This window comes from Carassius gibelio, chromosome B3 (genome assembly GCF_023724105.1).
Source record: "Carassius gibelio isolate Cgi1373 ecotype wild population from Czech Republic chromosome B3, carGib1.2-hapl.c, whole genome shotgun sequence".
NCBI lineage: Eukaryota > Metazoa > Chordata > Actinopteri > Cypriniformes > Cyprinidae > Carassius > Carassius gibelio.
In genome coordinates this window covers 19,179,918-19,199,382 of record NC_068398.1, presented here as the reverse complement: position 1 = coordinate 19,199,382, position 19,465 = coordinate 19,179,918, and the positions used below count along the sequence as shown (strand labels likewise).

The window sequence follows — 19,465 nt, the reverse complement described above, 5'->3', positions numbered from 1 at the left end:
CTGCAAGCTATCATTCAGATTCGCCTCCATTCAGTCAAACACAATGAGAAGAACCAAGCCTATGCACAACATCCGTTTTTTATGAATAATGCCATTTCAAGGTTGTGCCATCTAGTGGTGTCTTTTTTAAGTGTAGCCCAGGAGATTGACAATAATCATCTTTGTCAGTTCATCCATGCAGGTGTATCTTGAGTTTGTAGGTTGCAGGAAGCCATCTATGCCTGAAACAAATTGATTTACTCATGATTTTGATTTATTATAATTATTATTATTATTATTATGAAATAGCATGTTGACAAATTTTTTTATTGTTTTTTGAAAATCACATTTGATCAATTGTGGTATTTTTCCAATAAATGTCAGTTGAATGTACTGTATGTCACAATAAAGATCTGTCTTCTATATTGTGACTACAAGAAATATTTTTTACAAAAACATATGAGTTTAAAAAATCTCAAACTGAAGACCTTAGGGATTATGCCTAGTGGCACTTAACAAGTCTCTCTCTCTTTCACACACACACAAAAAGACAAAAGCACACAAATTCTTACAGATATAGATTTTTATTTACGTACACATTATCAGTGATCGTGGATATGATTTAAAGCCCTGTGAGTTTGGTCATGCTCAACCATTACGGACTAGTTTTTGGTTCAGAACAACCATGTCTACCAATTACAAGAGTGATAAAGTGGAGGCTTTTTTTGTCACGTACTCTTAACGTCTGTACCACTGCAGGCTCTTGCAGAGAAGACACACAAAGCTCTTTCAGAGCGGCCCATGTAGCACTCCATGTAGACTGGACAGCGCTGGACCTTTCTTTTTCATATCTCAAAAAAAAAAGCTAAATACTATTTTTCTCTTTTTTATACTTTACATGGTTTATAAGAAATATGTAACACAAAGCTGGTTCCTTGCCACACCAACAGCACTGAATCGGTGATGTCCTTCATGTTGAGGCAGATTCAATCCAGCGTCTGAAGCACACACCAGAGAAAGAGACCTGACTCAAGTCAATGCCTTCATTAGTTTGCTGTGGATGTAACGGGTGTTACGCATGTGGGCTGGTACACACAGGATATCTTTTTTATTATTCAGCTATTTTTGGAAACGATCATAATTGGCAAGTCCTCTGAAGATAATGAAAATGTGTTTAACCTCTGATTGTACACGTCTGATATACACAAACGTGATCATTCAGACACTGAATTAACTCTTCAAGACGATCTTTCTGGAGCATCAGAGCTGGACTGATGTCTTTCCCACTCTCCAGAGATCACCAAGAGTAAATGGACAAAGGGGTTTAAATCCTACATTCATTCATGACCGCTCTAGTCGTGCCCCAAATTCAGCAACATTTATTTCGCTTCGGAGGAAAGGAAGTGTTTGCAGGTTGTCTTTCTTTAGTCTAATTCTGTGTGAAATCTTGGCAAAGAACTCCTCCTTTGTACAAACAGACTCTTACAAGAGTCGCAAAGAGTGAAACTATTGAGCCATAACACACAAACACTCAACAATTCAGCCATGTGACCTAAAGCTTTACAACGAATGAAGATGAATTTCAGGTGTTTCAGATCCCTGTTTTTCTGCAGATGGAGAATGATTTGGTCTGTGTGTTTGCAGCTCACAGGAAGTGTGTGGTGCTTTAGCCATCAATGTCCCAGCTGAAGAGGTGATGCTTCACCAACATGTCCTGAACTCCCTCCTTCAATGGCCTCTGCTCCTTCTCCTGGAAAACATGTGGGGTAAAGTGAGACATTTGGTAAGGTGTCTTTACATCTGCACTCCGCTGATTAAATGATGCTCCATTGCCTTGAATGGTTGAACTACTTCAAAACAAATGGCTGTGCTCAGTATTCCTGCAGTAAATAAACACTGTACTCTATCAGAGCTCAAGACAAGGTCATGTGACGCAAGAAACGCCACATCTAAAGGTCAGAGCAGAGAATCCTCTACAAGCTAACATTAGCACTATTGGTGACACGTTTCAGGTGAATGTGGAGTCACTGAGGAAATCTCAACACCAGGAAATGCCTCCCAGTCTACTTCCAGACAACAGTGAAAACCTCCATCAGCATCAAGTCTAAATCCAGACTGAAGAGAGGATATAGAATTCATAATCCCAATATCATTCCGTTAAACACCTGGCTACTCTCACCTTGAATGTGACTGCAACTTATCACAGGAAGTCTGTCAGACATGACCGCATCAGCGTAGCGTCATTTTAGAGAACATCTGATGAATGCATGCAGCTTCCGCTCTTCTGTGTCAGTTTTCATTCAAATCAAAGCGTAGATACACATAGAAAATGTATTCTTGTGGCACAGCTGACACAGAAGAGCGCAAGCTGCCTCCGTTCAGAATATATTACCCAAATCACGCTATGGTGAGGAGACAAATTGTTGAATAAAATGTTTATTTATGTTTTCTTCATGTACAAAAAGTATTCTCGTCGTGTAAGTGTACAGTGTAAGTTACTTGGCCGTCTATGGGACAGTCACAAGCCTCCCGGTTTTCATCTAAAATCTCTTAAAATTGTTTTCTGAAGACGAACTAAGCTTTTACTGGTCTGGAACGACATGGGGTCAAGTGACAAAACAGTTATTTTTAAAGACTAGTCTAAACAGTTTAGGCAACCTGCCCTAGAAGCATAATTAGTTTTTGCCATTTAGTCATATAGGCCTTTATTTTTCCAAACACACTGGGATCCAAGCTTCTGTTTGAACTAAACATAATGGAGAGTAGTATTTGCTCTAGAGTTTCATTAGCATTCGGCACAATAGCTGCTGAACTGGTTTTTAAAGGTTTAGATGGCATTATGTGAAGGCACTATTTAAACAGCAGTGAACAGGAGAGCAGAACACACCAAGCACTACTACAACTACCAGCACTGACTGCTTCCGCAGACACTTATCAAGCAGCGGCTACTAACTAGTTACCAGCATTACCTAGAGGTCCCAACTAAAGAGGTGATGTTGCACCAAGACATCCACCACTTCTGATTTGAGAACAGGAGACTTCTGGAATGGCAGACAAACACGCAGATGCATGTTAGCCTGTGAGTAGGTGTGTGTCAGTGTGTGTGTGTGTGTGTGTTTGGGGGGGGGTTAGGGTTAGGGGAGGACACGTGAGACGCTGAGTGAATGTGAGGAGGTAGTTCCAATCTCTCACCTCTTTTTTGGTAGGCAGCTCACAGTCTTGGGAGAGACTGAAGGCAAACTTTGAGAGAACTCTGAAAGTAGCACATACAAACCCATGTCAGTAATACACTCAAATCAACCTAAAGAACATTTATGGCAGTCATTTTGGCATACAGGATTCACCAAATAATTGAGAGCATTTAGTAATGATTCATTCAGATCAATTTGTAATCTCTATGGGTTATGAGAACAAGTAATGTAAACACGGAAAGTTTGTTGAGAGCCATTATCTAAAATTGGGCATTAATATGTTTTTAATACTTATTATGTTAAAGGGAAGCAAACTTTGGAGAAAAACAAAATTAAAAGTGCATTTTCCCCATTTTTGAAAGTTCACCATTGGCATATAATGCAACAAAGACTGCTAAAGCCATCAGATTTCACTAACAGAGCTACCAATCTCTGTAAAAATAACAAAATTATGCTGCCATCTTTTTTCATTTTAACCCAACTGTAAATTATCTCTGAATCTCAAATGAAAATTGTCCTTTCGACTCCCCTCTATAAAGAAGAAAATAAGATCAATGGTTTAATATTTTGGCTTTCATCACTACGTGTTTATCTTTCTTGAGAACAATACTGATAAAATAAAAATTTGAGCCGGGAAAATGTGGTTGATTTTACAGGGAATGAGCCAATAACAAATGAGAAAATGTCTTTATTAATTCAACTGTATGTGTCAGTTTCTATTTGAAGACCTTTGGAGCTCATTTGAGCCCATCAGCAGCGGCTCAGTCTTACCTGAGTTCACACTTGATCTGAACCCAGCCAGGACTGCGCAGGAAGGACCAGGGATGGTACCACTTCTCCACGGCACTCATACTGGAACACAACACCTCCAGCCACAGGTGCAGCACCTGCTCACTAACACAACACACACGCTTGCATTATGGGAACAGAGAACAAAACCGAGATGGTGTCACCGCAGGCTGACTTACTTCAAGCCCACACAGATGAGCGAGCGAAACTTGACGTCCATCTGAACGTGTGCAGTGTCGTGGCTCATGTTGACAGACTGCACTGCCTAAGATCACAGACAGAGAGTGTACAGATGCTCGGTGTACAAACGTGAAACAAGTGCTCAACCACCCTAACCGCTGATCAAATTTGATCAGGTTTCCTTATTTGTTAAACTCACCCTGTAAAGAAGCTCTTCAGGTGTGAGCACCTTCCCATCTTCATCTAACCTAAAGAGGTGAAGCAGATATCATATGAGCGAAGCACCATAAAGGCAATTAGAGAAGACGAGATCTAATGTAGCTACATGTCTCACCTGTAGGTCTTGCAGAGCACCAGTCTGGAGTAGACAGAGTTGAAGTCTCTCTCCACTTCTCTGCTGGCTGCCTGTGATCAACACACACACATGAGTGTAACACACACAACTCTTTCACACACATATCTAAATGTACATAACTTTCCATAGGAAACCCAATCTGCTCCTACCTCCTCGATGAAGAGCCAAGGGTGACAAGGTCCTCCCAGTATGGAGGGCTTCTTCAGGCCATGCTGAAAGATGGACTTGAGAGCAGGACACAACGTGCCTCTGACCAAGTCATTGACTGCCTCAGTTACAGTGTCGTCTCCAGCCAGAGAGTACTGAACGACAGGTTGAGACGGTTAAGATTTATCTCTTATTAACAGGAATTAACAGACACAATCCAAAAGCAAGGATATTACCTCTTTACTTCGTTCATCCAAGACTTCCACAAATTTAGCCGGAAACCAGCCTAATGGGACAAAAGGTTTGTGGGAAATACCGATTGGTGTAATGAGTTGCATGTAGGGTATAAGTGCCAGTCGGAACCATTTGAGAAAATCAAAGAAATGTCAAATGCTTCTTGTAAGCACATCTCAGCTCACCTCTCAGGCCGTTCAGCTCCCCAACCCAGCAGTGCTCATCTTTCTGTGAGATGATCTGAGAATGAACACAGAGATGGAGTCGAGGAACAAAGGCGAGGCATCAGTGAACATGTTTAGATGACAGAAACAGCAGGTGCTCACCGTGATGATGTCATTCTTCCGAAAACCCAGTTCATCATCGTCGTGCCGCTCAAAGTCCAGCAAGGCTTTGGCTCGTCTCCGGCGATTCCGAGACACAACCAGGAAGTTCTCGTGATCCCTTTGATGACTCTCCATAGAATAGTCCGGAGTCAAATCCTAGAGAGCGAGTGAGAGAGGGAGTAAGCTGGACAAGAGTTTCCTTCCCCTAGCTTATGTGTGTAATATGGCAACTACAGAGAGAAATTCAGCTAGTTCCTCTCCTAATTTAAAGAAGAAACCAATCCGATGTATAGTTGACATATGAGACTTAATACTATAGAAAGCACTAAAGGTTTTCAGTTAAGAGTTTTTTTAGCTTGTTTATTTAAATATAAAAATACGGCATGCAGTTGCATCAAACAATGATATAATCATAATTGAATGTAAATTGTGATATTCGTAATTAATAATTGCAATTACAGTTTCAAGGGAATAATTGACAATTATGATTTTTGTCATAATCGTGCAGCCCTAAATTCAGCAATATCAAATGAGAAGTCAGGTTTGACGTCTGACCACTTAATGATTATAATTGATTAATAACTCGAGACTCTCTCTGACTCATGGTGGTCTGTTTACTGCTAATGCGAGTGTGTCGCTAATTTCTTGATACATAGGCCTAATTTGCACAATTCAACAAAACAAGTCAGTGAGTCACCAGGTACATGAGTCAGTGTTGCCGTTTCAGTGCAAATGTTCTGTTTCTAATTGAATTATTCCTGACAGATTGTAAAAGGTGATTCATGTGATCGCGTGGCTCTCACAGTGCTGCAGTTGCGGGGGTCCAGGCAGTGAAAGTGCTCTGCGGTCCGACTGATGGCTTCTCTCAGTGCTGCCACCAGCTCCGTCTGTTTGATGTTTTTGGCCTTCAGCGCCTCCACCTCGTCCTCCCCCCAGAGAAGCGAGCTCAGGGTGGATTTCCTACGCATGCTCTGTCTGCGGACCACCTGGACATTGACACACACAAATGAGTGAGTCTGTATTCACATTTTGTACATTGTAAGTGAGTCTTAATATGAGCATCACATATGATGATCCAAGACACTGTTCATGCTCTCAACCTTGTTGAGGTTGGTGTGGAGGGAATGGGAGTTGCCGGAGTTGAGCTGGGCCTGCTCTGCCAGGATGTAGGCAAGATGCTTGTGTCGGAGTGCATCCAGGCTTTCCTGAGACAGAGATCCTGCCAGACGCACCGCCTCGCCCAGCACTGCCGCCCCGTCCTCTAGTTGACTGGGCAGATCTGAGAGGGTGTTAAAGATGGATGCAGAGTTCTCAGATGATACCAGTTCTTCCTCCTTTACAACACAAAAAGAATCCAGTTTGATTTAAAAGTGTGTCATATCAAACACTCATCGCTGCCTTGTTTAACCATCGAAGGCTTAGTTAACAGAAAGATAGAAGTCTTTGAATAAAGTTAAACAACCTTGATCTTCAGCATGCCCAGCGTAACCTGGAAGAGCACCACTGAGCCCTCGTAGAAGAGCAGGTCCCAGATTCGCAGCAGGATGCGGATGTCCACCACACTGGCAAAGGCAGTGAGGAACCAGTGCAGCGTGATTAGAGAAAGCTCTGAGAGGGAAAACATGAACATCTGAATGCTTTTTTTAATCTTTGGAGCAAAAGCAATAAAAATAAAAAAAGCATCTTGCGTTAAATATTTTCGAGGCTGTTCGTGTCTCACCAATGTCATGCTCCTGTAAGAGCTGGTCTAGACTCGGCAGATACTGCACTATGAGCTGTCTGAGCACGCGCTGGTCGGTCTGAACTCCCAACAGCGTGGAGGAGAAGTATGAGGGAGGTAGAAGGTCCTCAATCAGTGCACACATCATCCACAGAGCATCCTCCTCCTCCAGAAACAGCAGCAGACAGGACACCACCTGTATCAAATACACACACCTCAGAGTCTGACACCCGATGAGCAGAGAGACAGAGTCTGTGATCCGGTCGCTTCATACCATGCCTGTGCCCTGACAGTAGCCGATGTCTGGATACAGCCACGCCAGTCCTCTCAGGACCCGCCTGAGCTTGGGCACCCCCACACTCGACATGTTACTGAAGCACGCATTAGTGGGCATGGTCCGCAAAAGATCCTTTTCTATCTGCAGCACAGACAGAGAGACGAGCATATTCAAAACAGTACTGGAACACGTCTATGTAAAGTCTGAGGTGAGTGCATGAATGAATTTGAGCTTAAAATTGAAAAGAAAAAGTCAAAAATCTGATTTTGAAATCATTTTAATATGCCGATTCAAGAAAAATTTTGTTATGACTATCAGTGTTAAATCAGCTGTGCTGCCGAAAACTTTTGTGGAAACCGAATAAAAAAAACGAAACTAAATCTCTGACTACATCACATCTGTGGCTGAGATGACGTGTACCTGTTTGGCTGCTGTGGTGTCCTCGTTAGAACTGTTTTTGACGATTTCCCTGTAGGAGATTTCTGATGTCCTCTTTTTCTGCAGGGCCCCTGACAAACGCATCCACATCTGAGGGAATGCATGTGACGGAGACAATGAGGAACAAGACAGATAAACACACAAAGATCCAGCAGAGGTGCGCTTGGAAGATCTGAAACGCACTGCTGTTCTCGTGGGAATCTCTGAAAATAGCAACACAGCATCAACAAGATACTGTACTGCCAAGACATCATGTCGTATTACAGTGACACTAAGAATACCTCAAGCATTAACATGATTGCCATGGGAACATTACATCAGCAGACCAGCCGCCTGATGGTGTATAACAATACAGAGATAGCCTTAAATATGTGGTGAGGTAAAACCACAAACAAAAGAACATTTAGAGGGTAGATAAACAGCTTCTCAGTGCTGACCTGTGGTCTCATGCTGTGTGGTATGCCCCCCAGCACAAGGGTCCGAAGGCGGTCAGAGCAAGCCAGGGTGGGGGAGATCTTGTCCCAAGTCAGGTCTCCTACAGTGTGATTGTGGGTGAACTCCAGATGGGCCTGCCAGCGAAGTCTTTGCTGAGGGTCCTCTTTCTGAGGAGCCCCTTCACCACGCTGCCATTTACTTGTCTCAACCCCATCTGAAGCAGAAAAAAAACTCTTAACTCCTGACAAATATGGGGAAAGACAGTACTAAGCCCGCTAGGCACGTTATACTTTCACTTAAACTGGCGAACGATCTCAGCTTCAGCGTGGACAGTGAGTAACTAACTGATCTCTGCTTCATTACAGTTTGCACAGACTTTTTGATGCAAACGTTGATCTGCCTTCAAAACACCTGGTAAAAACGTTGCGTGATAACGTGCATCATCACTACGACACACCATTAGTTCTGGCTTTTATTTACACAGAGCTCGTTCCAGGACTGAACCCGGCAATGTTACTATGTCCCCAACCCAGGATCGATCCCAGAATCAATCCCAGAACGTGTTTGCTTTCACACAGAAGGCAATCCGGCAATGTTCCGGGACCAACGTGCAGTGTGAAAGGGGCTCTAGATGAGACTTAACAGCTGTGTATTAAACACTGTATCGATAGGACCACTGCTAACTATTGACAGAGCGGGCAGTTGACCTCTGCATTATGAAGGGCCTCCATAACTTTACCAAAGTACAATATAGGTAATGGCATTTGTTTTCATGTTTACATGGGGAACTCCTCACCAGGTACAACATTCTCATTGCTTGGATCTTGTTTTAGAGGTCCAAAAATATTAATGCACTCATAATGATATATCTAAAAAAAAAAAAAAATAATAAAAAAATCTTAACATTGCTGGTAGGTTATCATTGAACAAATTAATGCACTCTCTACATTTAACAAAAATAAAAAATAAAATAGAGAATACTAATAAAATGAATTATACTATTATACTAATATTATACTATTTAAAATATTAATAAAGAAATATGACAAAACAGTGGTAATTCATAAATAGGCAGCCTCCCTCTCTCTGTCTCTGACATAAATGAAAAGTTGATAAATTACACTTTTCTGAGAATAGAATATTGAAGTGGAGATCGCTAAACTGCAAGCTAACCTGTGTTTTCAGAAAGCGAGCCCATTTATCCATAGTGGAGAGAGAGTGCATACACATGGTTGCCAGGTTGACAATGATTAGTAGATCATTTAGTAGATATTTTTGTATTACGCAAGTGGGAAGGAGATTACGTCTCTTTATATCAGGCAACCCAGTTGTATTCCTCTGCGGCCAGATTAAACATTGTTGTAGCCAATATATTATTCTCCATTCATAATTTTTTTCGAAACCTCACACTTTTCTACTCCATTTTAAGCAGTGTTCTCATATTCAAATTAAGAGCGGTCCACTGCTGCACATGTGCCACAATATCGATACAGGGCCAACTGTATCGATACTCGTATCATTAAATCTTTGTGACAATACATCGGCAAATCAATGTATCGAACACAGCGTTAGTGAACACCACGATAAATTTTTTTCAAATTTCACATATTCTTGGAATTTAAAATATCCACATTCAAATGCAAAAACTTATTTTCGCGCATTTTCTAGAGGGACATCTATCACCGTTGCACTCGCATCTCATACAAAAAGAGTTTGTTTAGAAAGCCATTTAAAATTAATGCAAGTTCAACTTTGAAAAAACATATCTTGAGACTTTACGGCGGGTTTATTCCCCATCCAACTGCAACTTGTGTTTTTAAATGAAAAATGTACTCTGTGTGATTGTCTTTCAACCCTTTGTATTAAACTTCATACATACATGATGCTGTTTGGTTTATAGTTTTTTTTAAGCCACTTGATTAAAATTGGTTTATAAACATTACTTTAAAGGGGGGGTACAATGGTGTTCGTGTTTTCAGAGTTGTTCGCAGTGTTAAAGAGATGTATTCTCGTGCTAAACATGGCCAAAGTTGTAAAAAATTATTTAGAATAATGACAGAGAATTTATGTGCCGAAAGTCTTACTTCCGGGTTGGTACAAGTTTCGGCTGTTTTTTTTCGATCGTGGATCCAATGACGTAGACAAGAGTGGAACATAGAGCGGAACTCCTTATATGAGCATTTCTGGCGGAAAAGCACGCCCGCGCACACGTTGGACAGAGGAGAGCGAGACCGCGCACATCAACGCGCTTCAAAATCGTCAGCAGCGCTGCGTAGGATTTGTTCGAGAATGTCTCCAAATAAGAGCATTTTTGGATTTGAGGGAAAGTTTACCGTGTTCAGCTTCCCCAAGAACCCAGCATTACATGAATAGTGGATGCAGTTTGTTTTTCCGAGTCAGCAACGGAGTGTATCAAGTGCCTTTGTGTGTTCTGGTCATTTGAGTGACGAATGTTTTATAAACAAGGCCCAAGTCGACACTGGATTTGCACAACGTTTGGACATGGAGCGATCTCTGTGATAAAAGACCCCATTCATGCATGTACAATTGCATCAGATTTCTGTTTTTTTTTGGAAATAAGCACATAAATGAATATATGTTAATGGAAACAACAAGAAACGTCAGTATTATAGCTCCGCTCACGGCACGCCTCCAGGAGCTCTGCTTTTTCCGGAAAGCTTAGATTCCAGAAAGCTGTATTTTTCTTTTATAAATTTGATAAAACTAAAGACTTTTTGGATATATGAAGGATGCAGTTCTACTCTATAGGTACTGAAGTTTAACATGAGATTAGGTGAAACTGTGTATGTTATGTACCCTTTAAACATTATCCACTTTTTTTCACAGATAGTCATGTTATCTTACACTTTGAAAAAAAGTGCAGTAATATTTTGCTCGATGCACCCTCTTGTGGCCTCAAAAGCCAAAAGCTTGTCTTCACCATAACTGAAATTATACATTTTAAATTCAAAAAATTCTAATTTTGTTTTTCAGCCATTTTGACAGCCCTATCCCACACTAACCTTCACTATCGATCCGGAAGCCAAATTCATCATACTGCAGTTCTGCTTCCATATCGGGGTCTTTCTGCAACAGTCAGAACAACATCTCTCAGAAATGAACCACTTCCCATAACAATGATGATGATACAATAACAGAATAACATTTATCTGCCACTTCGGGCATTATAAACAAAGTATGAGTAAACTACCTGAAAGTACTTTGCCAAAATGTCCTGGGGCCACATGCTGGGTGTGAGGGCCGAAAAAGGGCCCCCTGGGGCTGGAGTGTAATTACCTGCTAAAGAGAACAGAAAACCATGTGATGAGATTAACTGTGTTTGACAAACAATACAACTACGCTTCCATTTTTATTTAGTGTATTCATGCAGCAGTAAGCTTACTTGACATGGTCCTGGAGTTTGAAGTGTGTTTCTTTAGCGTCTACAGAGATGAGTCCAGCTGGAGCAGGTCAGGTCAGGTCAAGGTTCACAGGCCCTAGATAAGGAGACCGAAAGAATACAGACAGAGCCATACAAAATGCGTAATTACTCAAGTGATCAATGCAATTCACAGTCACTGGAAATAATCACCTCAAAATAGGCATTTAAAGGACTGAACCAGGCAGAATATCATATAACAACGTCACTTTAGTGCAATTAAAAAAGAAAAAAAAGAAGTCTGCAATGAGGAAGTGAAGAGCCTGAAAGCTTTTTAAAGCTGAACTTGAGATGCATGCACCTTAATACTGTCCTCCTTCATGCTCCAGTTCTTCAAATCAACACAGACACACAGGATGGCAAGCTAAATCTTCAGCAGCACAGCTTGTTTGGATAAATTAAACATGCCAGTGGACCCACAGACGACACACTACCTTACACGACTTCTCTCTCCATGACACTGACATCATCTGCATTTACAGCCCAGCATAAGGCAGCCTTTGTTTCTCCACTAAACTCATGATGACAAACCCAGTGGGGATGTGTGAGAGAGGGGGATATGTGATTACCCACCCACATCAGAAGGAAAGATTGCAAAACTGATACCAGGATTTGCACATATAAGCCCTTCTACAGATCTTTTGGTCTCTGCTCCAGTGTTTCAAGAAACTCAACAGTTTATGCCTGCTGAACCAACCAGAAGCTTTTTAGAGGATATGCTAATGCACAATTCAATTCCTTCATTTGTTTAAAATAAATCACTTCCTTGTTGGAAGAACGCCAACAGACTGCTCTATAAATGCAACCGAGCTTATCTTCCTGTGTGTGTGTTCAACATCATGTAAGAAAGAGAGCAATGGAAAAATGTAGATGCTATCTGGACATGCATAATGCAAACACAGAACCTCCTGGAAGCTGAGTCTTAACTGAGTCTTATAGCCAAAGTAAAGTAAAAAGAGCTGGACACCAACATCCTGTGGTTGTGTGTTGATTTATGTGGGCCTGGATGAATGATGCAAAATCTAGCCTTTAACAGAATCACCAATATGAAAGACCTGCCATCAAAAATGTAACATACATTGATCTTGTGCATTCATTTGTATGCCCTGCAAACCTAAACACTTGGTTTTTCTGTGAGGTTCTCAACCTTTTTTGACTCTGAGGTCCTCTACTGCCTACAACAAGGTTCAAAGGCCCCATTTTATTTCCAGTTCGTGTAAAATGTAATTTAGAATTAAGTTTAAGGATTTTTACAAGTAGGCCTATTTTTTTACTCACAATTTTTGCTCTACCCAATAAAATATTTTGGAGCTTGAAATATCTAGAAAAATGTTTATTCCTATACAAATGGCCATGGAGTATTCTGTATTAGAAGACTTGACTTTAAATAAAAAATATAGAATTTTACATACTGTAATATGACATAATTTCATAAATCCTAGTTTTCCGAAAATTGTGGGTATCGTGGTTCTTAAAAAAAAAAAAAAGTTGTGATATAAAGTAAGCAATGGATATCTTGATTTTTAGTTGTTTGGGCTTATTTTAAATCATTTTAATCTTAAAATGTGCTTTTCCCTTGGTTGTTAAGATAATGTTATCTGACCGACGAACATACATAATTTGTCAAAATATGAAAAAATAACTTGCGACAATCTTGAAATCATCAGTGAAGTTTACATCATGAATAGTTTTCTGTTTATATTTTGCAAAGAAAATTGAATTGAAATAAAAACGTCTATAATTTTAGATCATAAAAATAATCTATCTGAAAACATTTGAAATATACAGCCATCTAAAGCACTTGAAAAACAGTACTTACCACTTCATCCAATTACAAACTCAAATGAATCCAGATCCGTGCACAACAGACAGACCTTTCAGTGGGCCTCATTAGAGGACAGTCACGACAACGAGTCTCCATCATAAACAAACACTTACTAACAATGACACCGCTCATCAAGCTGTGAACGCCAGCGCTAGCATCATCCCTATGGCAACAGACCCCACAGCAACCAAAAAGACAGAGGCGAGCAGCCGAAGGCACCGACATTAGCGATCAGTGAGTGAGAGGAGTCAATGCTCCCTGAAGACACTCTAAGAAACACTCAAATCCTATAACATCCTCTAACAGTAGATTATAAATGCCAATACTCTCAGGAAATAGAGTCTGGACTGCTAGCTGCTGATGAAAGTAGACTGGATCATATCAAAGTAGGCAGAATAATTAGTCAGCTTATTATAGATAAGTTAAATTAATACCAACAACATAGATTCGTTACTTGAAGGCAAACTGAAAGAAAAAACAATAAAGTCCCTTATTCTAAGCTAGATGCATCTCAACAATACTAAAACAACATTGGTGTGTGTGAGACTTCGATTGAGAGAGACTGCCCATTCATGACATGAGCGGAGAGAGGAGGGACGTGGCAGCTCTCTGACGACAGCGGGATGGGGAGAACAAAGCGAGGGATGGGGGCAGCGTGCTACATGACTCACTGTGTGTTGTGACTAGAAGAAGCTGGAGAAGGGAAAGATGGAGGTGGGGCTGATGAGAGACAGGGGAGCTTTATGGTTTAGTTTGGCAGTGCTCATTATGGGGTACTTTTGTTTTCAGAGGCCAATCCAAAGTCCCTGCACTGAGGGTCATAAGCTGGTGCTCTCTGCAGGATCTCCTGCCCTGCCCTGTCCTGTGCTTGAGGAGGGTGTGAACCACACTAGATAAACAGAGCCGAACCTTATAGCCACACTACACACATGTCAAAGGAGTGGCCAATTTAAAGACCAATCCAAAACTGTAAACAGATGAAGGGATATTTAATAGCAAAGTTGCTGACTACATTGGAAGCACATTCAATCTTTCAAACGTTAGAGTACAACAGCACCTGCCAACTTCTGCAGCGGTGATGGTCCGGGAAGCATTTTCATATTCATTTTCCCAATAAAGATTTTTAAAAAGTTTTAGTTTAAGAGTTACAAGCCATGATGCAAACCAACCAGCTGCAAGATGAGTCACAACACAAACTTTGATTTGAAGCACAAATGTATTTGAAAGTCGGACAAAAAGACAAAGGTCCTTCATGAGGAAAAGAACTACAATCCCATGATGCACTGTGAATGACAGTCAACTTAAAACCTAACTTTACATTTAAACTATATTTGATATTTTCTTGTACAATATGCACATACAGTGGAAGCCAAAAGTGTTAGAACAAACACAAATCTTAAAATATTGACCCTTTTTTTGCCTCCAAAACAAGATTTGATTTCATAGTGTTCATGAGATATGCAGATAGTTGCTCTGAGCACAACAAATATCAAATGTCATTCATTACTGTCATAAAAAAGACGCTAAAGAAACACTCTTCAAACTCCAGGACCATGTCAAGTAAGCTTACTGCAGCAAATCTCTCTGGAAGAGTGTCAGTATATTTCCTGAGAACTTCAACACTAATGTCATCCCATGCTTTCTGCAACTCTTGCCAAAGGATTTCCTTTGAAAGTACAATAGATCTGTCCAGTTTATTTTCCAACTCGCCCAAAATTTGCCCGATGGGGGTAAGGTCTGGACTTCAAGGGGGCCAGTCAATCATTGTCAGTGTTCCAGCAGATTCATTCCATAACAAGTATTTCCGGCGATAGTTCATTTTATGGGCATTGCAATGGCCAATTCAACAAAAACAAACTGAAATCTCTTAAATATGCTGTGTGTTCTAATAATTTTGGCCACCACTATATACACACACAAAAACTTCAGAAGTTTGAGATTTTGGGGAGACAGTCTCGGTTACGTTATTCACAGTGGTTCTGTCAGCAGAACCCATTTCCTGAGTTAACGATGAGCGCTGCCAAATTCTAAATTCTGATTGGATGCTCTTCTGTTCCGATCTCCAAAGCAATGCAAACTTTTGACTGACAAATGACGGTCATTGCGACACTGTAAAGTATGGCGCCATGGAGCCATGCGCATTTTAAAAAATTTCAAATAGGTTTATCATTAGATTATTAGCTCGAAATTTACACTAATTTGACAAGAAAGACTGGAGAATGGAAATGGAAAAAGCATCCTTCCGGTTAAGAGTCAGGAGTGACTACCCGTTCAGGACAAACGTCTATAGAGATTTTTTAAAAGTATTTGTTAAAGCAATTTTAGCCATTAACCAAAGTAACCAATTGCGAGGAGAATCACATCACTAACATTTACTTGAAGAAAAATGGTAAATGAAAATCTGGCAAAAAGACAAAGCTACAAAACTAATTATAAGCTTCAGTGAAGGAAAGAAAGAACTACAATCCCATGAAGCAATATGAATGACATTAATTGAATTAAAAACACTGGAGAAATTTAAAGTTGTAGCTTGTATCTACAGAAATATATTTTTAGTTCATTACCAAATATGCATATATACATAAATTAAAGTATTTTGAATGTTTTTTTTCGAAAGACCGACTCAATAACATTATTTGCAGTTCTTCAAGGGATTGGGCAGGGCTAAATCCACTGACAAACAACTATATTGCTTACCAACCTCATATCTTATAGTAGGTTTGTTATAAGTTAATTTAAAAAATCAATTTGCCTATGGAAAAAATCTGATTTTTATTTTGGAAACCCAATTGTTGCACACCATTCCTAGGACAGAAGAAGTGTTGTTCAAATGCTGTTGGAGTCAATAAATGCTTACAACTACTTGTATTAAATAAGATAAAAGTAGACATGCTGAAAAATTAGTCTATTATTCTATAAATCAAAGTGTACAAACTAAAGTGTCAAATGTCACCTTTAATTTACCTTTCAGGTGAAAACTAACATCATTCTCTCACCTGTATGACTGACTTTCTTCTGTGCAACACAAAACTAGACGCTAGGCAGAAAGACAATCTTGGTCACCATTCACTTTCATTGTATGGAGAAAAGAGCAATGAAAGTTAATGGTGACTGAAGCCTTCAGTTCATAATGTTCTACTTAACATTATATTTTGTGCATTACAGAAAAAAAAATGACATGACAGAATTCTTAGTTTACAGTCGATAGAGACCTTTAAATAAACAAATAATCAATGGCAGGGCGAGTCATTTACCATATGGCACGTGAAAAGAGCGTGTAAACTAACGTTAGCGCAGTTCACAATGAATCATAATAACGGAACGGTACCAAACGTTTATCGAACCTAATAAAACACAGGACATTCATAATAAAACACAGTAAGACAAGCATCTAGACTTAACGTACAAGCGTCCGTTTCAAGTAAATACTGCGTTTTTCGGTCAAGCAGACTTCGATGCACTATTAAACTGAACACCTCAGAACAAGAAGAAATGTTAATGTCTGTTCCTTATTTCGTGGGAAAACACCTAAGGGGAAATTATGGAAACGAAACTCTCTAAATATTAACATAATGTTCTCAATAATGTAACGTTACGTCCACTCACTCTCAAAACCACGTTACCGCTGAGAGGACATTTAAATATGTGTGCCACTTTCAATGTCGATACCGTTAACGTTACTGAGAGTAAAACACATCTGACATAAACAGTAACGTTACACTAAAACGTATAAAAGCGTTCCGAGATAATAACGGTCACTGGCTAAAGCCATCCGAGCATCAGCGATCAATGCACTTGCGCTACGATTAGCCACCGAGCTAGCGGAATAACAAATGTTATGTCTTCTTACCTTACGTCATGTTGAAACTCTTTTTTGAGCAGCTTTACTTCGTGGTAAAATCACACACATATATTTTGCAGATACGGTGTAAGTATGAGATGCGTGCTTCTGGTTTTGTGATGACGCTGAACGGTTGCATCGACCGACTGTTTTGCGTCATACACCTGTTCGTGTTTCGCACTGAAGGATTGTATCCCTCCGCCTAAAGAGATTTCCTGAAGAAATAGTTCCCATCCTGCTAACAGCTTTTTTCGATTGGAGGCAAAGAAAATGTTGTAGCAGTAACTATTTGAAGCTAGTCAACCGCATTTTGACAATCTCTGCATATTTCCCACATATTTTCACCTAACTGCGCTTCACATTAGTTTTCAAGTGAAGCATAACGTTCTACTAGTTTTTTTTTTCCTTCGAACTGCATACATTAGCCGCGCTATGTTGCCCATTATAGAAAAACAAATACTGTAACAGTGACACTCCTCTCAATGCCCAGAAATCATGAGGCAGAGCAGGAACTAGAGCAGACTGCCAACACGACATCGTATCCATCCGCCGTCTCGATCAAACTTCATGACGTAGCCTTACAACATTGATTAACCAGTTCATTCATTTCTAAATTCTCTCTTCACCTTCCAGGCTTTTAGGTTTAAACGGTTTGAAGCTTATTCTTTGCTGCTCATGCAAGCATGCTAGCGTTTCTATCTGCTTACAACTGACAAACATGAACAATTCGCTGACATTTAGTTTTGGTACAGAATTGCTTAATTTTGCGTAATGTTGGCGTATTTTATGTTGTATTGTAACGCCATAAAAGAAAAAGAAACTGTTTTTACTAAAAACAAAGGGCTGTGTATTTTGTATATCTTCCACGGTGATGTGATTTATATTTTGAATAACAAATGTGTGGACATTTTAAGTAAATACAAGTATTAATTGTAAGTATAAATCGCTATATTAAAAATACAAATATTTTATATATAAATCTACAAATAGCCGTCGTCATTTTATAAATAACATGAAAAGCGCCAATACCAATCTTCACCACATGATGTCAGGATATTGCTAATTATTTGAGCAGGGCAAACTTTCTGGATGAAGGCCTATTTTATTTATGTCTTACTTCACCCAAACACAGAGAAGAAATGGGGACGGATAGGAGCAGACGAATAAAGTTAGAAGTAAAGTGTGAACATGCTGAGAAACTGGTCATGTAATATATTCTGTACTGTTTTTGGCTCACAATGTTGCTACACATTTCTACACATTTCTCCGAGAAAATGAGCTGTCTTTGCCTTTTGCCATTTAATAGCGAGAAAATGGTCTACTTCTGAATAAGCTTACAATATCATATCATTTCACTGGTTTTTATTAAATTGCAATGAACATGACAAACACTGTAAGGTGCTAGGGAAGTAAAGTTGTACTGTATGTTTATACACATTAGACAAGAAGAGCAGCAAAGACCAACCAACCTGAGAAACTGGACTAAAAGAGCAGAGAAGTAACCAAAGGGAAAGCTACAACACTGCTGAGAGCTTTGACTGAAATCTGAGAAACTGTTCAGACATAACCAATCTGTTCAGCACAGATTCAGCCTCTTTGGGAGAGTGGCTAGAAGGAAAGCACTCATTCCTGGAGTTAGCTTGAAGCCATGTGATGACCTGAAAAGTTGTGGAGCAAAATTGAAGCCCGATGAGTTTTTTTTTTCTTTTTTTTTGAAAGTGAAACCAAATCTAGCTGAGGTAACACCATCATCAACCAAGGTGCTGGAGAAACTTGAAAGTTTTTTTTTTTTTTTTTTTTACTAAAGGTACCGTATGCTTGGTAGTTTATTATTTATTACAAAAATGCACAATATATAAATAATAAAATATTTATTAGTAATGCTTTACAATAAGGTCCCATTATTTAACATTAATCCATAAACTAACAATAAGCATTTTTTTAACATTACGTATTTTTCATTGTTAGTTTGTGTTAAATATAGCCAAATAAAGTCAACAAAAGAAACCTTGCTGTAAAGTTTTACAGATTTATTATTAAGATGGTACATTTTAAAATCACATGTCCAGCTCAACACTCACAACATCATACTTTGTTATTAGATACTTTCATTCATGAGATAAATTATCATGGCTTAGTTTTATCAGTGTACTGACAATATTCAGTATTCTACAATAGCATTAATAATTGAGAAGTTTACATGATGCTTCATTCTGCTTTTAATGTAAGTCCAAGATGACAGCTATTAGGTCAGTACATATTTAAATTAAATATAAATTTCCAGATGTT

The 19,465-nt window shown here is 39.5% G+C and overlaps 1 protein-coding gene across 4 annotated transcripts; it reads right to left on the bottom strand.

The window, feature by feature from the left end:
- Positions 1-544: 544 nt before the first annotated feature.
- sgsm3 (small G protein signaling modulator 3) lies at positions 545-17,677 on the bottom strand. 4 transcript variants are annotated; one of them, XM_052552283.1, is made up of 22 exons: positions 17,186-17,400; positions 11,475-11,568; positions 11,283-11,371; positions 11,095-11,158; positions 8,074-8,285; positions 7,619-7,726; positions 7,196-7,339; positions 6,922-7,117; positions 6,664-6,809; positions 6,302-6,535; positions 6,005-6,187; positions 5,202-5,357; positions 5,061-5,115; positions 4,878-4,927; positions 4,644-4,796; positions 4,474-4,544; positions 4,339-4,387; positions 4,139-4,224; positions 3,942-4,064; positions 3,172-3,232; positions 2,949-3,020; positions 545-1,729 (listed from the first exon to the last, which is right to left on the bottom strand). In XM_052552283.1, exons 2-21 carry the CDS (start codon positions 11,479-11,481, stop codon positions 2,949-2,951), a joined length of 2,259 nt encoding a protein of 752 aa, XP_052408243.1. In that variant the 5' UTR covers positions 11,482-11,568; positions 17,186-17,400; the 3' UTR covers positions 545-1,729. The 4 variants fall into 4 exon arrangements, with proteins under 4 accessions (XP_052408243.1, XP_052408240.1, XP_052408242.1 ...); XM_052552280.1 differs by lacking the exon at positions 2,949-3,020 and having other exon boundaries at positions 17,186-17,677; XM_052552282.1 differs by lacking the exon at positions 2,949-3,020 and having other exon boundaries at positions 11,283-11,368; positions 17,186-17,393.
- Positions 17,678-19,465: the final 1,788 nt, after the last annotated feature.

Coding starts and splice junctions, on each gene's coding strand:
- sgsm3 (XM_052552280.1), bottom strand. Junction 6,188..6,301: donor TCCACACCAACCTCAACAAG/GTTGAGAGCATG, acceptor GTCAATGTCCAG/GTGGTCCGCAGACAGAGCAT. Junction 5,358..6,004: donor ACCCCCGCAACTGCAGCACT/GTGAGAGCCACG, acceptor CTCGCTCTCTAG/GATTTGACTCCGGACTATTC.